General features: G+C 44.4%; 1 protein-coding gene across 1 annotated transcript in view; it reads left to right on the top strand.

The window, feature by feature from the left end:
* Positions 1-6,639: 6,639 nt before the first annotated feature.
* Positions 6,640-23,696, top strand: part of CCDC175 (coiled-coil domain containing 175) — a 43,627-nt gene continuing 26,570 nt past the window's right edge. The window contains exons 1-8 of the mRNA XM_074956424.1: positions 6,640-6,736; positions 12,855-12,940; positions 16,139-16,250; positions 16,438-16,573; positions 17,815-18,043; positions 18,978-19,100; positions 20,234-20,343; positions 22,635-22,716. Coding sequence (XP_074812525.1) covers positions 6,643-6,736; positions 12,855-12,940; positions 16,139-16,250; positions 16,438-16,573; positions 17,815-18,043; positions 18,978-19,100; positions 20,234-20,343; positions 22,635-22,716 — 972 coding nt within the window. The 5' untranslated portion in view covers positions 6,640-6,642. The remainder of the gene's footprint in view (positions 6,737-12,854; positions 12,941-16,138; positions 16,251-16,437; positions 16,574-17,814; positions 18,044-18,977; positions 19,101-20,233; positions 20,344-22,634; positions 22,717-23,696) is intronic.

Consider the following 23,696-nt stretch of genomic DNA (forward strand, 5'->3'; position numbering starts at 1 on the left):
CTGGGATTACAGGCATGCTCCACTGCGTCCAGTTGTGATGGGAACAAAAAAAAAAAGTACATTGTAGTGGAATCCTTGTAAAGAGATTTGGAATCAGGGGAAACATGGGGTTGAATGTTAATTTATAATACTCCTACCTCCATGACTGTCATAGGACGTGTGCCTTTAAACTGCATACTCCTTTCTTTCAGGTCATATCGTCTATAAATTCTATGGGCCAGGTTGTCAGCAGGTGAATGGGGGAGCTTCATGAGTACAACTTGGGCAATTTACACCAGTGGAGCCACACTGCTTTACACCAGCTGAAGATCTGGCCCTTGAAATAGGCCAAAATTAAAAATATTCCTGCTTCCCTGGCTCTTTCTGTACTCACAATATTCTTTTCTATTACCTGCAGATTTACTTGCCTCAAAGCTCTTTACTGATCTCTTTTACTCCTCCTCTTCTCTTCTAATATTAATCTCAAGATAGCAGGAATATAAAACACATTAGTTCAGGAAAGTCCCTGAACTGGGAGGGAATTAGCATGCTGTACCGGTCTGTTAATCGCTGATCTATCCTCCTCCTTCTTCCCCTCCCACTTTCAAATGGCGTGGAACATACATTTCTAGCCCTGGTGGGACACAAGATTTCACGCGTTTAGACTATCAGCCTTTCCTCTTGACCCAGGCCCAGTGGATCAAGTATGGCAAGTGCCAGACATCGGCCCAGGGTAACTTCCAGTCCCCAGCGGCCCCTTTTCTCACCTCAGCTGTTTTTAATGTTTTGTTTTCCCCACCACAGAAGAATGTTCTTTCAAGGAACTTACCTTTTAACGGCCTGTAGAGCACAGAAGCAATGGAAAGTGATGCTGCGAGCTCCAACAGGGTTGCTAAGACTGGCAGGTGTCCAGCTGTTGCCGGACAAGTTCCATTTGGCTAAGCAGAGGAGCAGTAACAGGACTTGTCTCCGCCATGCTGGAATGGGAGGAGAATAGCAAAGGCACCGAGTAGAAGCAATGAAGCATGCTAGTGGTTTCCATTGATTTCTGCAGGATTTGTTAGTTGTTTTCACTGTAACCCACAAAGAAATTACATAGATTCCTGGGATCCTGTCTGCTGGCAGCTCAGGGAGAGGCACACAGTCCCTGGTAGGGAAGGGGAGCCAAGGCAGACTCAGAGTCTGCCCAGCAACCAATAGGGAGTGAGAGACCCTTCCAAGGAGTTGAGAAAAGGGGAGAAGCCACTTTGGAGTCAGTCTGCAGCCAGCCAGGAAAAGGGCAGGACTAGATGTGTGGGGAGCTGGTGAGTCCCAGGCCTGCATGCAGGGTTCCCCCTGAGAACAGGCCTCTAGGGACCTGACAGCAGATCGCTCCAGCTGGGTTTTTCCTTCCCCACTGATAATTCCCAATTTGTAGAGTTTGCTGGGAAACTTCCCCAGCCAGGCTGAGTTCACCCTCCAGCTCCCTAGGTGAGACCAGTCACCTATGGTCAGCTCTGCTCCATCTGCTAGTCCAGGGAAGCTGCCCGCTGAGTGTGTGTCTGGAGGCTGGGCTAGGAGGCTACAGTTTGGATGTTAGTGTAGTTGTGTAACTTACACCTTGAGCCCTGCACCCCTTTGTGGTGAGGGGAAATCCTGGGACCTGCCTAAGGAGAATCCCTGCCAGCAGAGAGCAGCCCTCTGCAGTGACTGAGGAGTCCAAAGTCATCTTCGAACCTGAGGATCATTCATGGAGTTTGTAAGTGCACCATCTTTTAGTTAGTTAGTCAGGGAATTTGTTTTGGGGACCCCCTACTCCCTGAACTGTGTCCTCAAGCCAGGGAGTAAGTGTTTGAGGATTTTATAACCTGCTACATATTACACCTGTGAGGGGATTTACCACCTTCTCTCCTTTGGGCTGTACTGAACCCATTAGCCACACTGCTAAACCACTGCAAAGAAGAATTTTGTGGTTATAGGTCATCAAGGGCCTCAGCAAAGTACGCATGCCAACAGGACACTAATTTTACATTTGCTACATCAAGTCACAGGTATTTTCAGTGTGGGCACCAGTGACCCTAAAAATAGTGTTTTTCCCTGTTATGTTGTATTTGTCTCCTGTTTAATATAATTATTGTGTTGAATATATTGTATGTGTTTGTGTTATTTCTTGGAAGTCTCCAATAATCTGGCAAGTAAGTGGGGATTACCCTGTAGTTAGAATTTTCCACCAAAGCTGCCCTGGTGACCCTGCCAGGAAGGAACGAGGAGGGTGGAGGCACCACCAAATAATTTCATAGGAAAAAAGAAAGAAGATACACCCTGCTGAGTGGGTGGCGGGATCCAAAAGAACCCAGACCTGTAAGTGGATTGGCATTAAAGGAGGTAACCAGGTGGAGAGGGGGCGCTATATCACTGTTTAATATCAGGGGGTAGCCGTGTTAGTCTGTATCCACAAAAACGACAAGGAGTCCGGTGGCACCTTAAAGACTAACAGATTTATTTGGGCATAAGCTTTCATGGGTGTTTTCGTGAAGTGTTTTTTTACCCACGAAAGCTTATGCCCAAATAAATCTGTTAGTCTTTAAGGTGCCACCGGACTCCTTGTCGTTTTCACTGTTTAATATCCTTCCGGGGTTTCCCCTCCAACTTAAATGGAACAGGAAAGGGGTCTGAGGACTGTATATGCAGGTCCCATAAAAGTCCCAAAGAGGGTTGGTGTATTGTAATACTCTACACTAATCATTACAATATCATCGTCCAAAGGAAGAGATCTCAGGTGCAGGTGGAGATTGTGCCAAGAGTTTGTTCCACCAGTCAGAGTGGGGGGTAAGGCAGCTGAGAGTGGCTGATGCTTCTTCATAAACCTCTTTGGAATGGCTGATTATTCCTGTATGTGCTGGGGTTTGCTCGTTATTTCCCTGTTATCTGACTTTCTACTTCCTAGTCTTCAGCGTTTCTGTTTGAGCACGCTGTAAACGAAGCCTCACTTGGCATTTCTTCACGTATTGCTGCCAGGACTCTTCTAGCCAGACAGCTATAAGAACTAGAGGTTTAACACCTCTGCTGGCTCGCAAACATGCCCATGAGGTGCCACATGTACAAATCAGCCACCTCTCGCTCAGCAGCACAATCTTGCCTAATCCCAGCTGCTGTCAATCCGAGCTAGATCACAATCCTCTGCAGGGGAGAGTGTGTGAAGCCTGGGAGAAACTGCAGTTTACCAGCGTCACAGTTGTTCCCCTCTTGTTCCAGAGAAAGAGTTTTTTACTGCGGGCACCAGATGTGTGCAGCTCACTTCCTGCTGTACACCCACCTAAATCCACTTCTAGCCATTGTTCTGTTCCTTCCTCATCCACCTCAGGGACGAGTGGCAGCTTCACATATGTCCCAAATCGACAATCTGGGCAGCCTTCATGTTTGTGCAGAGGGAGTGAAGTAGGTTACTCCCTGCCTGGCCATGTCCGGCCTAGTTGCTATACCAACGCCAACCTCTATCTAGTCCTTTATCAACAGCATCCTTGTTACAGCCAACTGATTTGCCTCCCTTTCTCCTATTGATTTCTTTCTGCTCATTTTCCAGTCTGCTCTTTTTTTCCCATTATAGAACCAGAAATATTTGATGAACTGTCACTCATCCTCTGCAAAAATGCAAGCAAGATTTAAGTCGTAGCTTCTAAATATGCATCTGCAATAGTATGTGCATAGAAATGTGTTTACATGCACATGAAAATCTAGCACAGGGCATGTACCTTGTTGCCCTTCACCCATGGGTCTGGCAGAAATGCAGCATCTCAGATACCACAGGATAAAGAAGAAAAATAGGGGTGATACAATCAGATCTACAGATTTCCCAGGGACCAAATTCATCCCTGGTCTCATTCCACTGATGGAGTGTTTAGTCCTGGGTTATACGGAATGGCCCAAATTTAGAACTGGTTAACGTCATTAAAACAGGTGCAGTTCCCATGAGCCGGAGTCATTACTTGCTTCTGCATTAGTGTACATTGTCCATAGGACCTAAGAGGGTTGGACAATAAAAATGTGATGTAACTCGCTCCAATGTGGCATTCAGGAAGAGTGCAACGTGAATATAACTGACATGCTAAGCGGATGGAAGAGGGCTGCATAACGGGAAAAGCATTTAACAATATTGTACTACAAAATAGCCCCTCCACACTTCATGGCATATGCTCCCATTAGTTGCTTTTCCTGATGCAGTTTCGGACCCTGGGCGGGCAAGTCACACTCATTTCTCATACTCACTCAATACCAAACTGGTTCAATATTACAACTTACACCCCCTTATGACTGACTCTTTTCCAATTCATGTCACTGTTTAAGTCGCAGAATCATTTGGTCTAGTGGGCCTAACTCCCTTTTATATTATGGCCCACTTGCACCACTCTGCCAGTGTTAAAGGTCTGTAAAGTGGGTACCCACTTTACAGACCTTTAACACTGCCAGAGTGGTGCAAAATGGCCTTAGTGTAACTGAGAATCAGGCCCTAAATATCTATAACTCTATAGATGTGAAAAGAAAAGGAGTACTTGTGGCACCTTAGAGACTAACCAATTTATCTGAGCGTAAGCTTTCGTGAGCTACAGCTCACTTCATCGGTATGCATCCGATGAAGTGAGCTGTAGCTCACGAAAGCTTATGCTCACATAAATTGGTTAGTCTCTAAGGTGCCACAACTACTCCTTTTCTTTTTGCGAATACAGACTAACACGGCTGTTACTCTGAAATCTATAGATGTGACTGTAAAGAATGGGACACCTTCTCTCTTAGGTAGTGGAGGCAACTTTAATGTCAGATTTCTTTACATTAAAAATCTACGCTTCCAAATTAGACATCAGCTGTTTCAGACCCAATTTAATTTTTGATTATTCCACAGATGCTAACTTGGAAGAAGCATGACATATGTAATTGATAATGATGTTACACAGAACAATAAAACACCACCCCAAGCATAAAATAAACATAATTACAGAACAGTTGCCAGTAGAGCAACAGCTTAATTTGTCTCTAGTCAGCAAACTTAGAACACTTAAGTAGGTAGACTGCGGTGAGAGGTGGAGCTGCAATACTCACAAAATGGCTGGAGCAAAGTGGTGTCACTTCCACCATCTCCCTGTCCGGTATTTGGCAGATGTAGCACTTCCAGGGCTGGAACATCTGCTCCTTCATTCCCTTTCTTCCCCACATCCTGCAGCGTTTAGAAGCTCATCCCATGAGGCAACTGAGTTCAATGCACTAGTGAAAGTAAAAAAAACAAACAGGTACTTCAAGGTTTCAAAAAGCAGAGACCCGTCCTGATCCCAGCCCTTAAGCATGGCCCCAGGGTCAGCTCTGTCCAGGGGCTCAATATTCACAGGGTGCAGCCTTTTACTCCCCTCCTGCCCTGGACCTTCAGCATGGCCTCCTCTGCTTCCTCTATGCAGTTGAGAAGTGCAGGGGGATGGGTTCACAGCCAAGATTGGCAGACCACTGCAAGGCTTGCTCAACTACTATGTGGTGAGTATCCTCCCTCTGCCGCCGCCCCCTCCCCCCGGAGTACCAGGCACCCTTCCACCCCACTGCCCTTCATTTTCAGCTTTTACTGATTGTCACCCTTTTTTAACATTTTTGAATAAACACCAATAAATTCCAGGGAAATTAAACAAACCAACAAACAAACACACACACCCCCCTCAGAAAAACAAAGGGCCTTAGCTACGTAATGATGTTGAAGTCTTTCTCCTTAACTTCTTATTGCCATGCTTTTAAAGCTTGGGGTGGATGGAGTATGTCCTGATGCCCCCTTAACTGGCACTAAATGTAGTTTGGGTTTGTTATTAGTCTATTTTTCATCTCGTGGGCTAATTCAGATCTGTTATTAAACCCTCAAATAATTTGCTAGCCCTATTTTAACCCACCTCTTAACTAATCTGTCATTATTCATTTATTTGTACGTCTCTAGCTATGATCACCACCACTGTTCCCTTTTTGCTTTGTATTGCTAATTAAGAACATAATTCAAAGCCCGTTAAAACCTCTTCATCACTTGTACTTCTTGCAAATTACCCACTATTATTTTATCTTCCTCATGCATCATTAAAAAGACAATGGGCATACAGAGGCACATGACTGTTGGTTCTTAACACATGCATTACAATAATAAAGAACAGGGTTCGCACTAAGGTTGTAGGTAGAACCTTAATTCCAAATGTCATCGCTTTAGACTATTTTTTAAAAATTGCGATATTTAATGCTGTCGTTTCAAATTAATTTATATGTATTTTCAACCTTAACGAGTTTGGGCTTGGTCTGGGAATATACAATTAAGGATGAGGGAAATTAACAGTGGCTCAGACACAGGCAAATCTACAGGAGCTAAGAGCATTGTCACTTCAGAAAGGAAATTGCCCTCCCACAATACCAGCGCACTTGCCATAAAACAATGAGGGCTGCCAGCGCAGCCTGTCTAACCTGTCTGTCTGTCCGTCCGCCCCAGGCTGGCGGCATCGTCTGTTGGCCCTGCACCCGGGTCTGTCTGTCCGGCCCTGGGGAGCCGCCCCCAAGGCCGCTGCCCGACGCCCGCCCTCGAGTCCCAGAGCCCGGCCTCCGCCAGGGGCCGCCCGAGGCCTCGCGGCGTCCGGTTCCCCTGGCAACCGAGGGGCCGGCTGCGGGCGCGGCGGCGCGATGGAGGCGCCCTGCCGGGGGGTCCCGGACCCGGACCCGGACCCGGCTCCGGCCCAGGCCGCGCTCGCGGCCCTAAGCCACCTGCACGGCGTGGGTGAGCGGGGCGGGGCGGGAGCCAGGGGGTCGCTTTGGAGGCCCCAGTAAGGCGCTGCGGGGGCGAGCACCGGGCTGGGCGTGGATCCTGGGTGGGGTCCCGGGCTGGGCACGGCCCCTGGGCTGGCCGTGGCTCTGTGGGGGAGGGGGCACCGGCTGGGCACGGCTCCTGGGCCAAGAACCCTGGGCTGAGCATGGCTCTGTGGGGGAGGGGCACCGGCTGGGCACGGCTCCTGGGGCGGGAGGGGACACCGGGCTGGGCATGGCTCTGTGGGGGAGGGGACACCGGGCTGCGCATGGCTCTGTGGGGGAGGGGACACTGGGCTGGGCACGGCTCCTGGGGCGGGACGGGACACCGGGCTGGGCATGGCTCTGTGGGGGAGGGGCACGGGCTGGGCATGGCCCCAGAGCAAAGGGGCCATGTGATTACATAATACTCAGTTGTCATTTGCCCTATCTTTGGTCCTGAAGGTCAACGGGGTTAGTGACACTGGGGTGTAAATTGCCCCCCTCTCCAGCCCCACTGTGGGATCCAGACCAAGAGCAGCCCTGCTGCTGGAAAGGGGTAGGGGAGTGGGATGGGGGTGAGTTGTCTTCCTGTCCAGCCCCACTGCCAGCTAGTTGGGGGTCCCAGAGGCAGAACAGGGGAGGGAACAGCTCTTCGAGCATATGTTTCTTGCCTCCTGTGGATCCAGAGGGGGTAATTTGCTGCAATAGGGGGGTGAAACAATGGCTCATCCCACTGGGGTTCCCTTCCCCACCCAGATGGATTTTGGGGCAACTCCATGAGGATTCAACCCCCAATTGCCCCATTCCCATCCCACAAGTATTTCCACAGGAGGGTATTCTCTGGGCCAATGTTATTTACAGGACAACCTTTGTAGAGTTTTATTCATGTGTAAGTAGGAAAAGCTACCTTGGGAGGCATATACTTGGGATGCTTTATATGTATTTTACACTATGTATTTGTTCAGATATACCCACACTATGGCAGGCATGTTGAGACCCCTGTCCTGCAATGAGGTTCCTGTGGGCAGACCCCTGTATCCATGCAGAGCTCATTGTGGTAACAGGGCCGGATTTTGAAAATCGGTATTATTCAAAGTATCAGTTATACATTATTTCAGATATGTCTATAAAATATGACTAAAATATTATTTGTCTGTCATTGCTATGGGCTGTCTTGTTCCTACTTGACCCAGGAGGTGTCTGTCTATTAATGTGACTGCCATAGGCATGTAAATCAGAAAGCTGCTAATCCTTCAGCAACTAGCATTTTGTGGGGGTGGGTAATATGTGTAGACAATACATTTCTTTGGTTTGATTGTCACATACACAACCATCTGGTTTCTCTGTGGGACTCAGACTTTTTGGCAAGCATATATGTCATGATCTGTTTAGGTCCCTAGATCCTCATGTTGTTCTACTGCTTCTTATTTTTGCAAACCATTCTTTTAAAATCTTCTTGAACAGGTAATGTTTCCACATGTGTAAAATCCCCTGTACCTACACATAGCACTAGCACATTGGGAAAACCATACATGGCAAAGAATCCTTCTTTGACCTCCATTTCTGCTGATACATTGGAGAAGTGAACACATTTCACACACTGGGCAAATATTGCATTCAGGTGCTGAGACAGGTGGTGTGAGACAGATGCCTGTGGTCTCCTATGAGCTTCTGCAATGAGCACATGGCATGGCAGCTGAAGGAAGAAGGTACTTTGACAAACACTCAAAATACAGAATCTTTCCTTTTGGGCCTTAAGAGTTTGGAAAGTCCTTGAACTGACTTGAATGTTAATTTTGTTCAGGCGATATCTGACAAGAAGCTGGTTGTGGTGCTCCCGAAAGGCCTGGAAAATAAATCTGCCATCTGAAAACACATTTATCACTATATCTGTCACAAGAAATAAAACGCACTCTTGGGACAACAGAAAGGGCTAGAAGATAGATACAACATTGGGAAACTTCAGCAATCAGGAGTTTGCTGCTAAAGCCTTAGTGAAAGGAGGTTTTGCAATAACTAAGAATGGAAGAAATTGATTCAGGAGGAAAGATTAACCACTATCTAGGGAGAGGCATTGTTTTAGAATAGTGTAAGCAATGAGGTATAGCCAAGAGTAATGGAATTAACTAGAACAAAGAAAAAAATAGATTAGATATTGGGGGCAGAAATTCCAAACTCAAGTTTTATTAGACTGTGGAATACCTTACAAGGGAAATTGTGGAAACCTTTTGTTGGATTCATTTTAAAAATAAATAGTACAGGAGGGCTAGACAGCTCTAGTGATTGGTAATGGGCTATGGAACATTTTTCCTTTAGGTTGCTAGTCAAATCTGACTCTGGTTGATAGTGATGGAAAGTTGTTACTGTCTGATACCTGTTTAGTGCCCAATGAAAAACATGAATTGCTAGTCTTGGACTAGTTCCTTGTGGTGAGATGTCTGTGTCATAACATATTTACCACTGATAGCCTCAGCTGAGAGCTCAAGGACTTAACGGGGATGGTGGCTGCATATCCTTGTTGTTATCCCTGAGTAGGTTTCTTTAGTTTAGATTTGAGGCAAGTTGGCAGGGCTTTCTGACAACCAGGTTGAGCCCATTGTGCTAGGCACCATACAAATATATAATAAATGTTAGTCCCTGCCCCAAGAGCTTACAGTCTAAAAGACAAGATGTAACAGAGGGATGAGACAAACAAGTGGGTCAGAGTGGCATGAGATGGCGTAACATATAAATATAATAGGATGTGAAAATGCTTAGCCAGTAGAAGTGATCACAGCTCTCTACTTGCCTGGCCATTATCATTTTGCAATTTACCATATGCGTTACAGAGGAGGTGAGTTTTGAGGAGGGACTTGAAGCAAGACAAGATGATAGCTTTATGGATTTTGATTGGGAGCTTTTCTCATGTTTAAAGGGCGGCCTGGCAGAAAGAGCATGTCAGAAAAGGGGAGAATTGGGAGATCAAGGCTGGTGTTGTTGAGAGAGTGAAGGTGGGAGTCAACATTATGATAACAGAACAGTTACATGGAGAGGGGCTAAACTATCGAAGGTGGGGGCTTTGTAAGTAAGAATAAAAAGGTTGTGTTTGATGTACTGGAAACAGGGAGCCAATGGAGAGCCTTAAAAGGGATATGTGGCATAGTCAGTGCAGTGAGTCATGAAGATGATCTTTGCAGCAGCATTTTGAACGGATTTGAGGAGAATGAGGTAACAGGCATTGAGGTCAGAGTGTTGATCACGGTCGTTAAGGCACAGGATGGTTAGGTATTGGACAAGAATTTTGGCAATGTGGGCAGATGGATCACTTGATTACCTGTTCTGTTCATTCCCTCTGAAGCACCTGGCATTGGCCACTGTCGGAAGACGGGATATTGGGCTAGATGGACCTTTGGTCTGACCCAGTATGACTGCTCTTATGAGAGGAAAAGTCGACTTTTGGAGATGTGGAGGAAAGAAGTGGCAAGTTTTAGACACGGCCTGGGTGTGAGGGTCAGAGGACAGGGCCATGTCAAAGAGGAAGCCAAGATTATGTTCTTGAGTAACAGGAAGGATGATTGTGATCGAGAAAGTAGAGGTCTTTGGTGGGGAGGGAGAATAGGTTATGTTAAGTTTCATTTGACAGCTGGATATCCGTAAGGAAATGTCAGAAAGACAGAATGAGATTTTGGGTTTAGATAGACTCAGGGTCCAGAGGGGAGAGAAATTTTTGTGAATTATTAACATAAAGATGGTAATTGAGCTGCGATTATCGATGAGATTCACTCAGAGATAAGGTATAGGAGGAGCAAAGAAGGGGGCTGAGGATGGAGATCTGCATATATTGCCTTGTCATCAGCAGAATCTTCCTGTGAATAAAGAGTACTTTTCTGCATTTTGCAGGTTCCCTTTCTTAAGCCTGTGTTTGGTTGGGATTTACTTCCTTTAAAAAAAACTACATATCACTTTGTAAGTGGGCACTATCCCATTTAACAAATGGTCCTGAATGTAAGTATGCCAGAAAACTGGCAGATGCATTGAGTCAGATAATAAATGGCTGAATTTTTTTTATTTTATTTTTTTGCCCAAGGATGTGGAAGCAGCAGTTCATAAAGAGCTTTCCCGTATAAAGTTAGAGATCTATCATTCAGGGCTTGGCATTCATAGTCAGCTGCCTATAGGCCTGCCCAATGGGCCTCCTAGCTCAGCCTTTTTGTCTGCAAAATTGGGTGGGCAAGAGGAATGCAAGAGGAGAGGCCACCACCATGGAAAGCAGAGAGAGAGGGTGGGGAAACAAGGAAAGACATACTGAGGGAAGGGAAGGACGGCAACGCAGAATAGGAAGGATACATTATAATGGCCTGTAAAGCGGACAGTGTTAGCTTTTGAAGTAAAAATGAGGGAGAGAGAGAAGACCAAATAAATAAAAGAAATCAAAAGGGAATCTGGGAGAGAGGACAGAATTAAAGCAATGGAAAAAGGTAAAGAGAAATCAAGAAAAGACTTGACAAGCAGCAGTGTAATTAGTGACATTGATTTTTATTTTTGCACAGTATGCCCTACATATATCATGTTTCTGGGGAAAGTAGCTCACAGATCTGTTGATCTGCAAGTGGTAAAGAGATTGCGATGACAGAATGTTGTTGTTGAAATAACTTGTCTCTAATTGCTGCTTACTGCTAGGCCTATAGCGCAGGGCCAAATTTTGCTGTGATTTACCTCCATGCAAGCCAACTATATCCGATAGACCTCCCTTCTGATCTCACTTACGCTGGTTGAATCATGAGTAACTTAATTCAAGTCAAAGGAGTTACACCAGCATAAAAGTGGTAGATCGTTAGAATCGGACCTAGAGACAACAGTGGGGTACATAGGGCGTAAGTTAGAACTTGGCGTGAAGGCCACTAACTTGACGTAAAATTTTAATGAAGACAAGGTAGTTTGTAGTTTTCACCCAAGTTAGCAGGTCAAATAAAGAATATGGGAGAGCCTAGGGTTTTACTTTGAGTTAAATATCAAGAGTTAAGAATACACCTTTTTTCCCAGTGAAGACAGCCTCCATTTTGTGGTCACAAGTTCATGACAGCCCCAGCTCAGAACTAGTACCCCTGTTTTATGGCACCTCAGTAGACCAAAGTCCTTCCAGTTTTTCCTTAAGGATTGGGGCCCTCTGTGGACCAGAGGTCCTGACCATTTGCTGGATCAGAAAGAAGGCTATGGATCAGGTTACTACCAAACTATTTAACCAAAAATCTTTTTTTGCCTGTTGGTCCCTGAAGAATCCAGTTTGAACTAGATTATGTGAACCTCTCCGGGGGGTAGCTTCAAAAGGCATCCCGAGTACCTCTTAGGACAGGGGTTCTCAACATTTTTTTTCTGAGGCCCCCCCTACCATGCTATAAAAACCTGCATGGCCCTCCTGTGCCATGACAACTGTTTTTCTGCATCGAAAAGGTCATTGTTAAGAGGTAGCAAGCAGGGCAATTGTCCAGGACCCCACGCCACAGGGGCACCATGAAGCTAAGTTGCTCAGGCTTCAGCTTCAGCCCTGGGTGATGGGGCTTTCTGCCATGGGCCCTAGTGAGTCTAATGTTGGCCATGCTTGGCAAACCCCTTGAAACCTGCCCATGGCCCGCCAGGGGCCCCCAGGCCCCTGGTTGAGAACCATTGTCCTAGGAAACCAGATTCATATGTATTGTCCCAAACAGTTCTTTGAAGATCATAATTCTTCCCAAATATTGCATTAATCGTGTCTTCTTCTTTAAAAAGTTCCGTACAGTCTCACAATAATACATAAACCTTTGCATTTTAATACAATGAACTCCTAAACTACTTAAGCCTAATACAGTAGGGTTTAACTTAGTTCAGTAAGGTTTATCCAGTATTTTGTCATGTCTGTCATGCTATGTTCCCCTAGAACTTTATACTTAATTTCTTATGTCTTTAATTTGAGGAATGTAAAAGGTTCTGCCCTAGTTTAGAACCATGAAAGTAATCAATTTAGCAAATAGTTTTGGAATAAAGCCTTCTCTTTTAGAATAACACTTATAAAATAATGTAGCGGTATGAATATATAATTTTAAGGTTAAGGGAAAAAATTTGAAGCTTTTAATTTTACAATGTTTTTAATTTAGAAATACAACTGAAAAATGAAGCGTATGCATTCAGTGAGGAAGCTGTGCAGCACCTTGAAGATGCTGTTGAAGCTATTAAGAAACTGGTAACATAAAACGTGAAAGTATAAAGTATTTAGAGTCACCTGTACATGAGAAAGATTTACAGTGTGAAATGTGTGAAATTAATATTTTACTGTTGTATCGTAAGCAACTTTCTGCTCTGAAGGTCAGATACTCCCATCAGAGAAGGGAAGACAACTCCAGCTGAAGAAGTCAGTGGAAGCTGTGCATGCACTTTGCAATGTGCACAATTTGGCCCTAATAATATAACCCAACTAATCCAGCCCTACCAAGATAAATCACACAGCCAGGGAAAATGTGGGATTCTGTTACTTTGGAGCAGGGGCAGATGTAAGCTCCCAATTCAATGGGTGTACTAGACCACATCCAGCCCTGCTCCTGCTCCCTCTGCTCCACATCCAGCCCTGCTCCCCTTCTCATCTCCCCCCAGGATGTAAGGAAGTTGCCATTGCAGACTGGAGTGGGCAGGAGCCTACTAATGAGGTACCCCTGCCCCAGCGGCAATGGCACAGGCTCCCCCGCTTTCCCCACACCACAGCTCCCTGCCAGGCTGGACAAGGAGAACAGTCTGACTTGCCCCTTCTGCCCCCACACCTAAATCCTTAGTGCTCTCTGCTTATTCAAGGCTTCCTGTTGGTCCATGGCACTGAGAGGAGCTGTAGTGGGTTCTGACAGGAGGGACAGGAAGGCAGAGTTGGACCTGGATGCTGGCCATGCTCCACCCAAGCAGGAGTGCTCCCTGTCCACCCTCTATACCTTCCTGCTGGCTCGAGGCTTCCCGCCGCTGCTTGGCACTGAGAGGAGCTGCTGCAGGTTCTGGCAGGAGAAGGGATCTGGGTGCCAGTTGGGAGACATGAGTTGCAGTCATGGAAGTGCACATGTGGGCTCGATGTCTGTGGGTGCAGTTGCACCCATGGACCCTGACTAGAGCTGCCAGTGCTTTGGAGAACTTCCCTAGGACTAGGACCAGTCCACACTTTGCGTAAGTGTATGCACTTGCACTGAAGTCAAGAGAGGAAGGATGCTCTTGTGGTCACTGCAATGGACTGGGACTCCAGATCTGGGTTCCCAGCGCTCTCTCAGATTTCCTGTTTTGGTTTAGAGCAAATGATTTAGGCCCCAGTCTTGCAACGAGCTTGTGTAGGTGGAATCTCACTGAAATTAATGGGGCTCCACATGAGTGCCAAGTCTGCTTGTGAAGGGCTCTTTGGAGGATAAGAGCCTTATTCTTTCACTTAATCCCATCTGTATGAATGAGAAGAGTACTTCTGTGTCTCATAGGGATATTGTGAGGATACATCCATTATTGATTGTGAGTTGCCCAGATGCTACAGTGATGAGCACTACAGAGAAGCCTGTATTAAAAAATAAAGCAAATAAGTAATTTTGACCTAGGTGTTTTTCCCTCTGACCCCAATGCACTCTTTCCTGGAGCAATTCTTAGTGTCCTTCACTACAGAGAGATGAGAACTCCCATGTCCGTGGTTAGGGTGTCATCAGTGATATTTCTTAACTGGGAATGGCTGTTCATAGATGATTGGCATCTGTCATAAGGACATGGTAGACATTTAAAGCCAAAGTGGTTTCAAATTGTGTTTTAAAAAATCTCTTTAATTTATCGGCTGGTAAATGTAAATCTCTCATAAAACTCTCCTTTCCCACTTCACTACTACTCTAACTCACCTATTTCAACCCTCCTCTTCAGTAATTAATCATTAAGGCTGCAATTCTGTCATGGAGGTTGCAGAAGTCATGGATTCCGTGACTTTCCATGACCTCCATGACTTTTGCGGCTGCTGTGGCTGACCTGAGGGCCAGCTGTTCGGGCGCCCTGCAGCCAGCCGCTCTGGCTGCTGCTGGAGCAGCCCTGAGGCCAGCCCCACTGGCCGCTGCTTGGAAGGCCTCAGGCAACAGGACCCAGGGAGTACCTGAGCAGCAGTCCTGGGGGCAGCCCTGGGGAGCGCCCAGACACCAGGACCTTGGAGTAGCCAGTGGCTGAGGGCAGTCAGCCCCTTTGGCCAGTGCAGGAGCTAGCCATTTGTCCCTGGGACCCCCCAAGAGCAACAGTGTTCTGGGGCTCCCCAGGGCAGCAGCACCCCATGGCCCCAGGAGTTGCTAAGTTTTAGTCAGGGGTATTTATATTGTAAAAGTCATGGACAGGTCACGGGCCATGAATTTTTGTTTATTGCCCATGATCTGTCCATGACTTTTACTAAAAATACCCGTGACTAAATCTTAGCCTTATTCATCTTATTAATCAGCTTACTCATGAGTTATTTTTATGTCACTAGCTCAGTTCAGTAAAAGTGTTTTCTTTTTCACTTTTACTGCTAATTGAGGCTATAATTCCTCTCCAGTGAAAGCTTCATATTTTCATTGTGTTTCTTGTATATTATTGCCAGCTCTTCAGTCTTTCTACACTTAAGGAGAGCAATGTGTACTGGGTGTAAGTGTAGGCATGTAGAATTGAGTATTTGAGGAGTGGGCTTGGGCTACCTCTTTTCTTTCCATCTTGCTTAGGCTGGTGAAGATAGCCGTTAGCAAAACTGAAGGGAAGGCACAAAAAGGCAGGTCAGGCATTAGGCAACCACCTAATTGTCTTGTAGACAATCGTCTAGGTCACCACTTATTTATGGATCAGCCACTCTTCCCCACCCACCTCCATCTGGAAGCTGTATCAGCACAGCATTGATCCAACCCTCTCTCTCCCCCATACAGTTTCAGGGGGTCTGCCCCTTTAAGAGCTCCTCTCAGCAGTGACTCCAGCCTAGCTTTGATGGGTGCCTCCAACACACACACCCTAGTGGTTCATAGCCAGGAGCTGACCTGCCAGTGTGCCAGCCCAGGATTTGAGGGTTTTTTTCTGACATTTAAATAATGCCCCCCCCCCCGAAAACAGAAGCTGAGAGCCAGGATCTGCCCCAACAATGTTGTTCTTGCGCAGCTGCTCCCCCAACACAGCTTTCAGAGTGGGGAGAGGGTCTGTCCCTTTAAGGACTGTCCCACATGAGAAGCCTGGAGTGCCACACCAACATGGCTCTGGCCAGCCCTCCATGGGACAAGGTTTTTTGGAGGGTGGGAGTGCCTAGGCTAGGGTAGCCATGTATAAAGGGGGAGAATTAAGAGTTTAAAAGCCCCAAAGCACTTTTTCACATATTGTTCTGTTAAGTGATTGAGGTTGAATCTAACCTTTACGTGATCATCTATTTGTTAATTGTCAGGAAAAATTAAGAAGACATACCCTTGAACTTCTAGAAGAGGAGACTATAAAAAATAGTAATCTCCGTTTAAAACTCCAGAATCTTCCAGAAATGGTTACCAAGGAGTTGGAAGGTAGTGTCAAGTTAACCAACTCTGAGAATATAAGTGGGGAGACAAAATATAAATAAAGTAAGAGAATCGCAGCTGGGGACCTATAGTTGACAGTTCCTACAGTAATGCATTAAAGATTACAGAAAATAATTGTTGTTATACAGGTTTGTTTGGTTTTTTGCAACAACTGCACATGTTATATTTCTAGCTCTTGTTGCTGCGGCCCGTGAATCCAGTACTGCTAAGATAAATCAATTACAGACTGCACTGAAAAACATCACGTGTGAAATCGAATCACTGAATCAGGAACAAATCCTTTGTGAAACACAGAATGCTGCTATGTGGTATGTATGTATTAGCTTCAAGGTTCAGTAAATCATATTGATAAGAGTATTAAGGAGAAATGAAATGGAATCAGAGCCTGGTGAACAGTGCTTGTCCCTCGTTTCTGCAGCGAGCTGCAAATCTTCTAGGCAGCTCTTTGCTGCAGTAGCAGCCCTGCTTTTGAAGATCTTGTTTATTGAGCTGCTGTCACTGCCTGAGCCTGATGCCGTCTGCCCATTGCTGTAATGATAGATTGGCTTATGGGAAAGTGACTGCAAATCTGGCTATGATGACAGCGGCAGAGGGAGAGCCTTCTGCCTGCAACAGTGAATGTCAGAGGACAGTCAGAAATAAGGATAGTTTTAAATTTGCAGCGCCAGATCACCACCTGTGGGAGAGAGCTCTTGAGTTAGGTGTTTATGCTGAGATAGTCCCCTAATGCTTTGGGGGGCAATGCCATGCATAGTTGTGTCAGCATAATCTCCTAGTATAGACGCAACATACAGTGACAGAAGGAGGAGTTCTGCCAGTATGGGAACACCACTTCTGCAAACAACATTAGTGATGCCAACAGACCCCCTTGTCTGTCAGCACAACTGCGTCTACACTGGGGATTTTGTCAGCATAGCTATCCTGGCTAGGAGGTGTGACGTTTCCACATCCCTGAGTGACATAACTATATTGGTATAAACTTTAATTGTAGACCAGGCCAAAATCTCTGCAAACACCCACTCATGGAGATTCCTCTTCCACATTGTCCCATTGAGATGTAGGGGCATTTGCTTTGTCCATGCCAGATTTTATGTTCCTGTCACTTTCTGCCAAGGAGCTAGAGTTGTTCAAAAAGAGATCATAGCGTAGTTTCTTACTGCAGGAAAGCTGATATTCTTTTCATTCCTTCTGTTTTGGAAAACAGTTCATCTATTTTTTATTAAACTTTCAGAAAATATTCACACCTGAAGAAGTAAAACTTTGAGAATGTTATAAGCAACTGAAAATTAACCTTTAAAATGGACAGGCTTAGATAGTCTTAATGACAGGCAATTCTGTATGCACTACTGTACCTATATTTTATATCTATATGGTGCTATACTTGTCAGAGTCATGAATGTAAGCTTTACTGTATTGAAAGGTAGAAAATAAAGGTTCAGGTCTAGAGCTACACTGCAGTGTTTTTACTGACTTCCGCAGGCTTTGGACCAGGACTTTAATCCTTATGGCAGGTATGCAGTATAATCTGTCTCTGATTTATTTTTGCCAGTAAGGAGCAAGAGTGGCTGTGGGTCCAGCATGAAGAAGCTGTAGCCTTACTGAACCAGCAGATGGCACAAAAAGCTAACACAAATATACTTTTAAATGAGTTTTGCAACAAAAAAAGGGATGCAGAACAAGAAATAATCAACCTAACGAATGCTGTGCAAGAAGTGAAAGATGTTCTAGCTAAAGAAATAAAAATATTTAATGATGAAAAAGAAATGTGGGCTAGAAAGGTAAATATCATGCACTGTACTCCAGACTCATAAACGTATACAGGTTAATATAGCTGCAAAACTGAAATGGTTTTAGGAATTATACTGAAATGTTGATGTTTGTTCAGTGCCCAGCACAATGGGGTCCTGGTCCATGAGTAGGGCTCCCTAGTACTATGATCATACAAATAATAAATCATAATAATATTTATGCTAAAGATTTTACACAGTTACCTCTCATGGAGTCAAATTATGTCTTCATACCAGTACAACAGAAAAGTGACTTCTAACAAACTCTTTATATTGGAGAGGGTGTGCAAAACACACACACGTGATAGAATTTAAGAGAATATAAGAGCTTTTATATACATATATATGTGTATATATATACACACAATTTCTTATATTCTCTTAAATTGCCTATTGAATTCTGACTCATGTTTAATTACTTTAATATGAGGAGAGAGAAAGGAGAAAAATATCTTTATTTTATAGCTTTTATATTTTGTCTTTCTTGATTTCTGTTTTGAAAAATGCCATAAAATACCTCTTAAAGGATGTTATATTCTTTTAGTTTGACAAAAATATTTTTCTGTAGAACAAATTATAGGCCCAGTACTGCCAGAACCTAATCACGTGCCTAATTTTATGCACTGTGAGTAGTCCTATGTAAGTTAGTGGGACTCTTTATAGCATATAAAACTAAGCATGTGCGTAAGTCTTTGCTGGGTCAGAGCCTAAATTAATACTGTATTTTAATGAATTATTAATGGGATTTTCCTGTAGGGTTTGTACACACAAATTATAGACAGTGCCCCTGTAGAAAGTTCTTTTCTTCTAGTATAATTTTTATTGAAAGGCTCCAGAGACTGCCCTATTTACAAATATAGAGACTTTCTTCTTTAGTTAAGAAATACATAGTAGCTTGTAAAACTGGTTATATTTTTAAATGTAGAATGCAGAGATGAAAACAAAAATTGATCTTCAGAAGGCAAAAACTTCAGGAAAAAAGGATGAATTTGAAAAATTGTCCAAAAAGCTATCAGCTGTGCAGTCTGAGATAGCTCAAAATACAGCGGTAAGGAGAAAATAGCTTCTTGCAATAGAGTTCTTATTTCAATGCAAATTTTTACTGTAAAGGGCATCAACTTTGAATTTAGTAGCTAGACAAATTGGAGGGAGTTGAGAGAAGAGGGCTGGAGGGACCAGCTTCTATGAAGAAAGAATGAAAGAGCTAAGGACTTATCTACATGAGGAAATTAACCGGCATTATTAACCAGTAATTATTCCATAATAAAGTCACTTTTGTTCTGGAATAGAGTGTCCGCATGGGGGAATTATACCAGTATTGCTATAGCACAGTGGTTCCCAAACTTGTTCTGCCGCGTGAGCAGGAAAAGCCCCTGGCAGGCCAGGCCGGTTTGTTTACCTGCTGCATCCGCAGGTTTGGCCGATCGCTGCTCCAGGCCAAGGGTTCACTGCTCCAGGCCAGTGCCAGCGCCGATTCCAGCAGCTCCCATTGGCCTGGAGCAGCGAATCGCGGCCACTGTAGTGCAGACATGGCCTTAGCTACCATTGCCTGGGGAGGTGATGTTTCTACAATGACGGAAAAATTCCTTCTGTTGCTGTAGGCTGCAAGCACACTATGGAGTTGTGCTGGCACAGCTATGTTGCTACAGGACACTGTAGGGTAGACATGGTGAAATAACACGTGAGCATCACAGAGTGATTGTATTAGCAGCTGATGGGTCGGCTCATACTTCCTGATGGGTCAGCCAACTTGAGTTAAAAGCACTACTGCACTTGTTAAGGTTTTTGTGTGTGGACAGGTGTTGAGTTAGGGGCTAAACTCAAATTATAATTCAAGTTAACTCTGCAGTGAAGACAAGTTAGAGGATAGAGTTTGTAGCTCAAAGATCTTTAAATCTCTTTTGGTTACCACTGTGATTCGGTTTATTAACACTGTTAGTGATAAAATAGAGTAAATATAGAAAAGCACTGGCTTGACTAGTACCTTAAATATCTTTTTTTTGTATATTGGCTAATTGTTTTGTTTGTGACATTTCAGAATAAATATTAAAAAGTTACACAGAAATCATATGCAAAAATTACATGGTCTTTAAAAAAGAAAAAAAGTAGCAGTAAATGAATAATGTGAATACTATTTATGGAAATATTGTGTATCAGTACTAACTAAATTAATTTTAATAGACTATTTTTAATGAGAAAGTTCAGATAGCACAACTGAAAGAAAGAACCGAACAACTAATAATGGAATTAGAACTTAAAATAACGGAAAAGCTGGAACTCTCCAAAAGGAAGTAAGTGATTTGATTGTACTCTTTGCTATACTTGTATCGGCATTTAATATTTCTGTAATCTTTAAGGAGTTAACAACAGTATTTGTTTGTAACCAGCCAGATTTAATAAATTATTTGAATAATTAAATATATGGAATGGTAAGTAACTTCAGGTCAGCTATTGTATTTATAAATGTAGCTTTGGTATCTAATCTGTGCACTGGTTGCACAATCCAGTGCTATTCCTGGGAATCAAACTACCCCTCTTTCTAAAATATTGCAGGTCACCGTCAGTCTTTCTGTTTGTGTGATTGTTTATAAAGACAGAATGGCTGACTTCATTCAAAATAGCAATATTTTAGGGGCCAATCGAGTGTTCACTGAAGTCAGTGGGATTCTTTCCATTTACTTCAGTGGGCGCACACACACGAAATGTAACTCAAATGATATATTGGTGAATTTGAGGTAGTTGTCATGGAATAAATATTCACATACAGTGTACATAGGGCTAGAATTGTGCCCAGCTGTGTGTGTGGGCTGGGGAGGGTACACGTCACCACCAATGCACTCTGTTGCCCTCCTGCACAGCTACAATCCCTGTGTTCTGTAGGGCAGGGACACTCCCTCCATGTACTCCCAAAGGTGAAAGACACCCCAAAGGGGCAGGGAGGAAGCTGAGCCATGGATTACTTTAAATGGTACTACTGAGCTCATCATTTGGCTCCCAGATTACCCCAACTGAAGGGCGATGGTGAAATGTACACATTCTCAGTAATTTCTCTGAGCTTTTTAACAATTTTGAAATTAAGTGGTTTTTTAGTTAATGGAAAAATACAACATGGAAATTTTCTTCGCAAATCAGACTTCCAGTTGAAATCCAAGATCTTGCCTCCACCAATGGCCAATACCTGATGCTTTGGAGGAAGGCAAGAGCACCTAACCGTAGGGAAAATATTAATCCTGGGAGCTTATTGCCTTGAACCCTGAATTTTGACTACCCTTTTCCTAGCTGGCATGACTACGCGCATCTTTTCAAAATCCAGCTGCAGTCCAGTACCCGAACATGGCCCTGACCTGTCAACATTTATGTACATGCTTCATTTTACTACCATGAGTGTTGACTTCAGTGGGACTGTTCATGCTAATAAATTGAAGCACATGTGTACATGTTCACAGGCTCAGGGCCTTTGTGACATGCTGCAGTGAATTTCACTGGCTGGTATGACAAAAGCATTCCCTTTGTATGATTGTTATATTTTATAGTCCCCAAACTGTGTGAGGTGCCTTTTTTGCTCTACATTTTCTTGCCATTATCTCTAGCTCCACCTCATATTATATAATGGGCAAGGGCCTTAGTCAGTTAAGTTAAACTGAAGACCTGCCGTCGTATGTTCCTTCTTTCCCTGTATTTGGCACAGATCCCGAAGCCCACGCCACATGAGGTTCTCAGGTTTCCACATTTCTTTGTTATGAAGCCACCAGTTTTTCTCCTCTTCCTTTCTTAAATTCTTTCCTCCTTTGTCAGATTTCTTTCTTCTCACATTTTTCCTCTAGCTAGGAGGATGGGCCAGCTGGCTCCTTGCTTGACCGTGGTCAATCCTACATGAGGAGCAAGGAAAGTGAATAGCTGTCATGCTTCTCCTGCACTCTCTAAGACACACAAGCACACAATGTCCATCAGAAGCAAGATGTATGAATTTGTTTTCAATTTGTATTCCATCCACGAGGCTGGTATCACTGGGTATGTCTACACTGCAGTCAAAGGTGTGATTGCAGCTTGGGTAGGCCTCCTAGCTCTAATTTTGTGGCTAATTGCAGTTTGGGTAGGCCTCCTTAGAACTAAATTGGTTAAAATTAGCAGTGAAGATGCAGCTGCACAGGCTTCAGTGCAAGCTAGCAACATGAATAGATACCCAGGGTCTCACGGCAGTCTAGTATAGTTCACACTGAAGTCTGTGCTGCCACATTTTCACTGCTATTTTTAGCAAGCTAACTAGATCACAGCTAGTGCAGGTATGTCTACACATGCCGCTATCAGATCTCTGGTTGCAGAGTAGACATACCCACTGTCGCTGGCTGGCTTTATCAGCTTCATAAGTTGTATATTAATCAGGTGTGTACCTGGGAAGCGCCCATTGCTGAGTAAAAAATCTCTGTATTTGATAAAAGTTCAAGGTGTATTCAAAAAAATAGTATGTTGTGTTTACACTAAAGGTATGAGAATAAGACCACGTAATATTTAATGGGCTATTGGTCATAGTGCTTTGTTCATGTTCACTCCTTAATATGTCTGCATTGGCTTTGCTTCATAGATATAGCCTCGATTCTGACCTCCTCCTTTTGCAATCAAAAATTGCCCAAGAAAGAGAGAATCTAAATATTGATATAGCAAAGGTAGGAAGTAGAAGATATTTTTTTACTACTTCATTGTTTTTTAAAATATATGAATATATATGAAATGTATGAGATCTTGGACCAGAATTTATGAAAATGCCTGAAAAACTACACCAACAGCCAGTGTTTCTCAAATGCAGCCACCAGTGGTTTTTCTTGCGGCCACGGCCTCCTGGGCTGTGATTGGGGGAGGGGGAGGGCAAAGCAGTCCCCCCTCCTCGCCCCCCCGTTGCTCCTGGATTAAATGCCTTGGTGTTGTCTGCTGGGGCTGCAAGCAGGGGTTGGGCCCTGCCCCCCTCTGGAGACTGCTGGGGCACAATGCGGGAGGAGCAGGCAACTGGTGAGTTCCCCCACCTTCCCAAGGGTGGTGGGGCTCAGGCTTTGGGTTTCACCCCTGGGGTGGCGTGGTGGCAGGCTCCGGCCACAGGGCTTCGGGCTTCAGCTCTGGACACACAGTTTCAGATTCCATCCCCAGCCACAGGGCTTTGGGCTCTGGCTTCGGGCTCTGGCCTCCCACTGTCTCCCGTGGACACCCCCAACTCGGTCACCCCTGGCCCCTACTTCTTACCCCAACCCCCCATCTAGGGCTTAATTTGTTCACAGGCTTGCCGGGACTGAGTAAGCCTTCTGTAAAAAGTGGTACGTGTATGTTTGTTAATATCACTTTTTATAACAGACTTACTAGCTAGCAATAAATAGATTACAATGATTTGGACATGTGTATGTGCATATTTATTTGTTTTTCCTAAAGCTAATTAAGTATTTTAGGAAAAAGTATGACAGCGGCCACCAGCAAGAGTTGATGGCTGCACTCTGAGGCCACCAAAAAATTTGTCCTGAGAACCCCTCTAAACAGCCAACAGGAATCATGAATAAGGCTCAGTGTTTGTCACGGAAATCATAGATTCCATGACCTCGGTGACTTCTGCAGCGGTTAGTGTGCCTGGCTCGGGGGGCCGCCTGAGCAGCTCAGGCAGCCC

The sequence above is a fragment of the Natator depressus genome, chromosome 6 (genome assembly GCF_965152275.1).
Source record: "Natator depressus isolate rNatDep1 chromosome 6, rNatDep2.hap1, whole genome shotgun sequence".
NCBI lineage: Eukaryota > Metazoa > Chordata > Testudines > Cheloniidae > Natator > Natator depressus.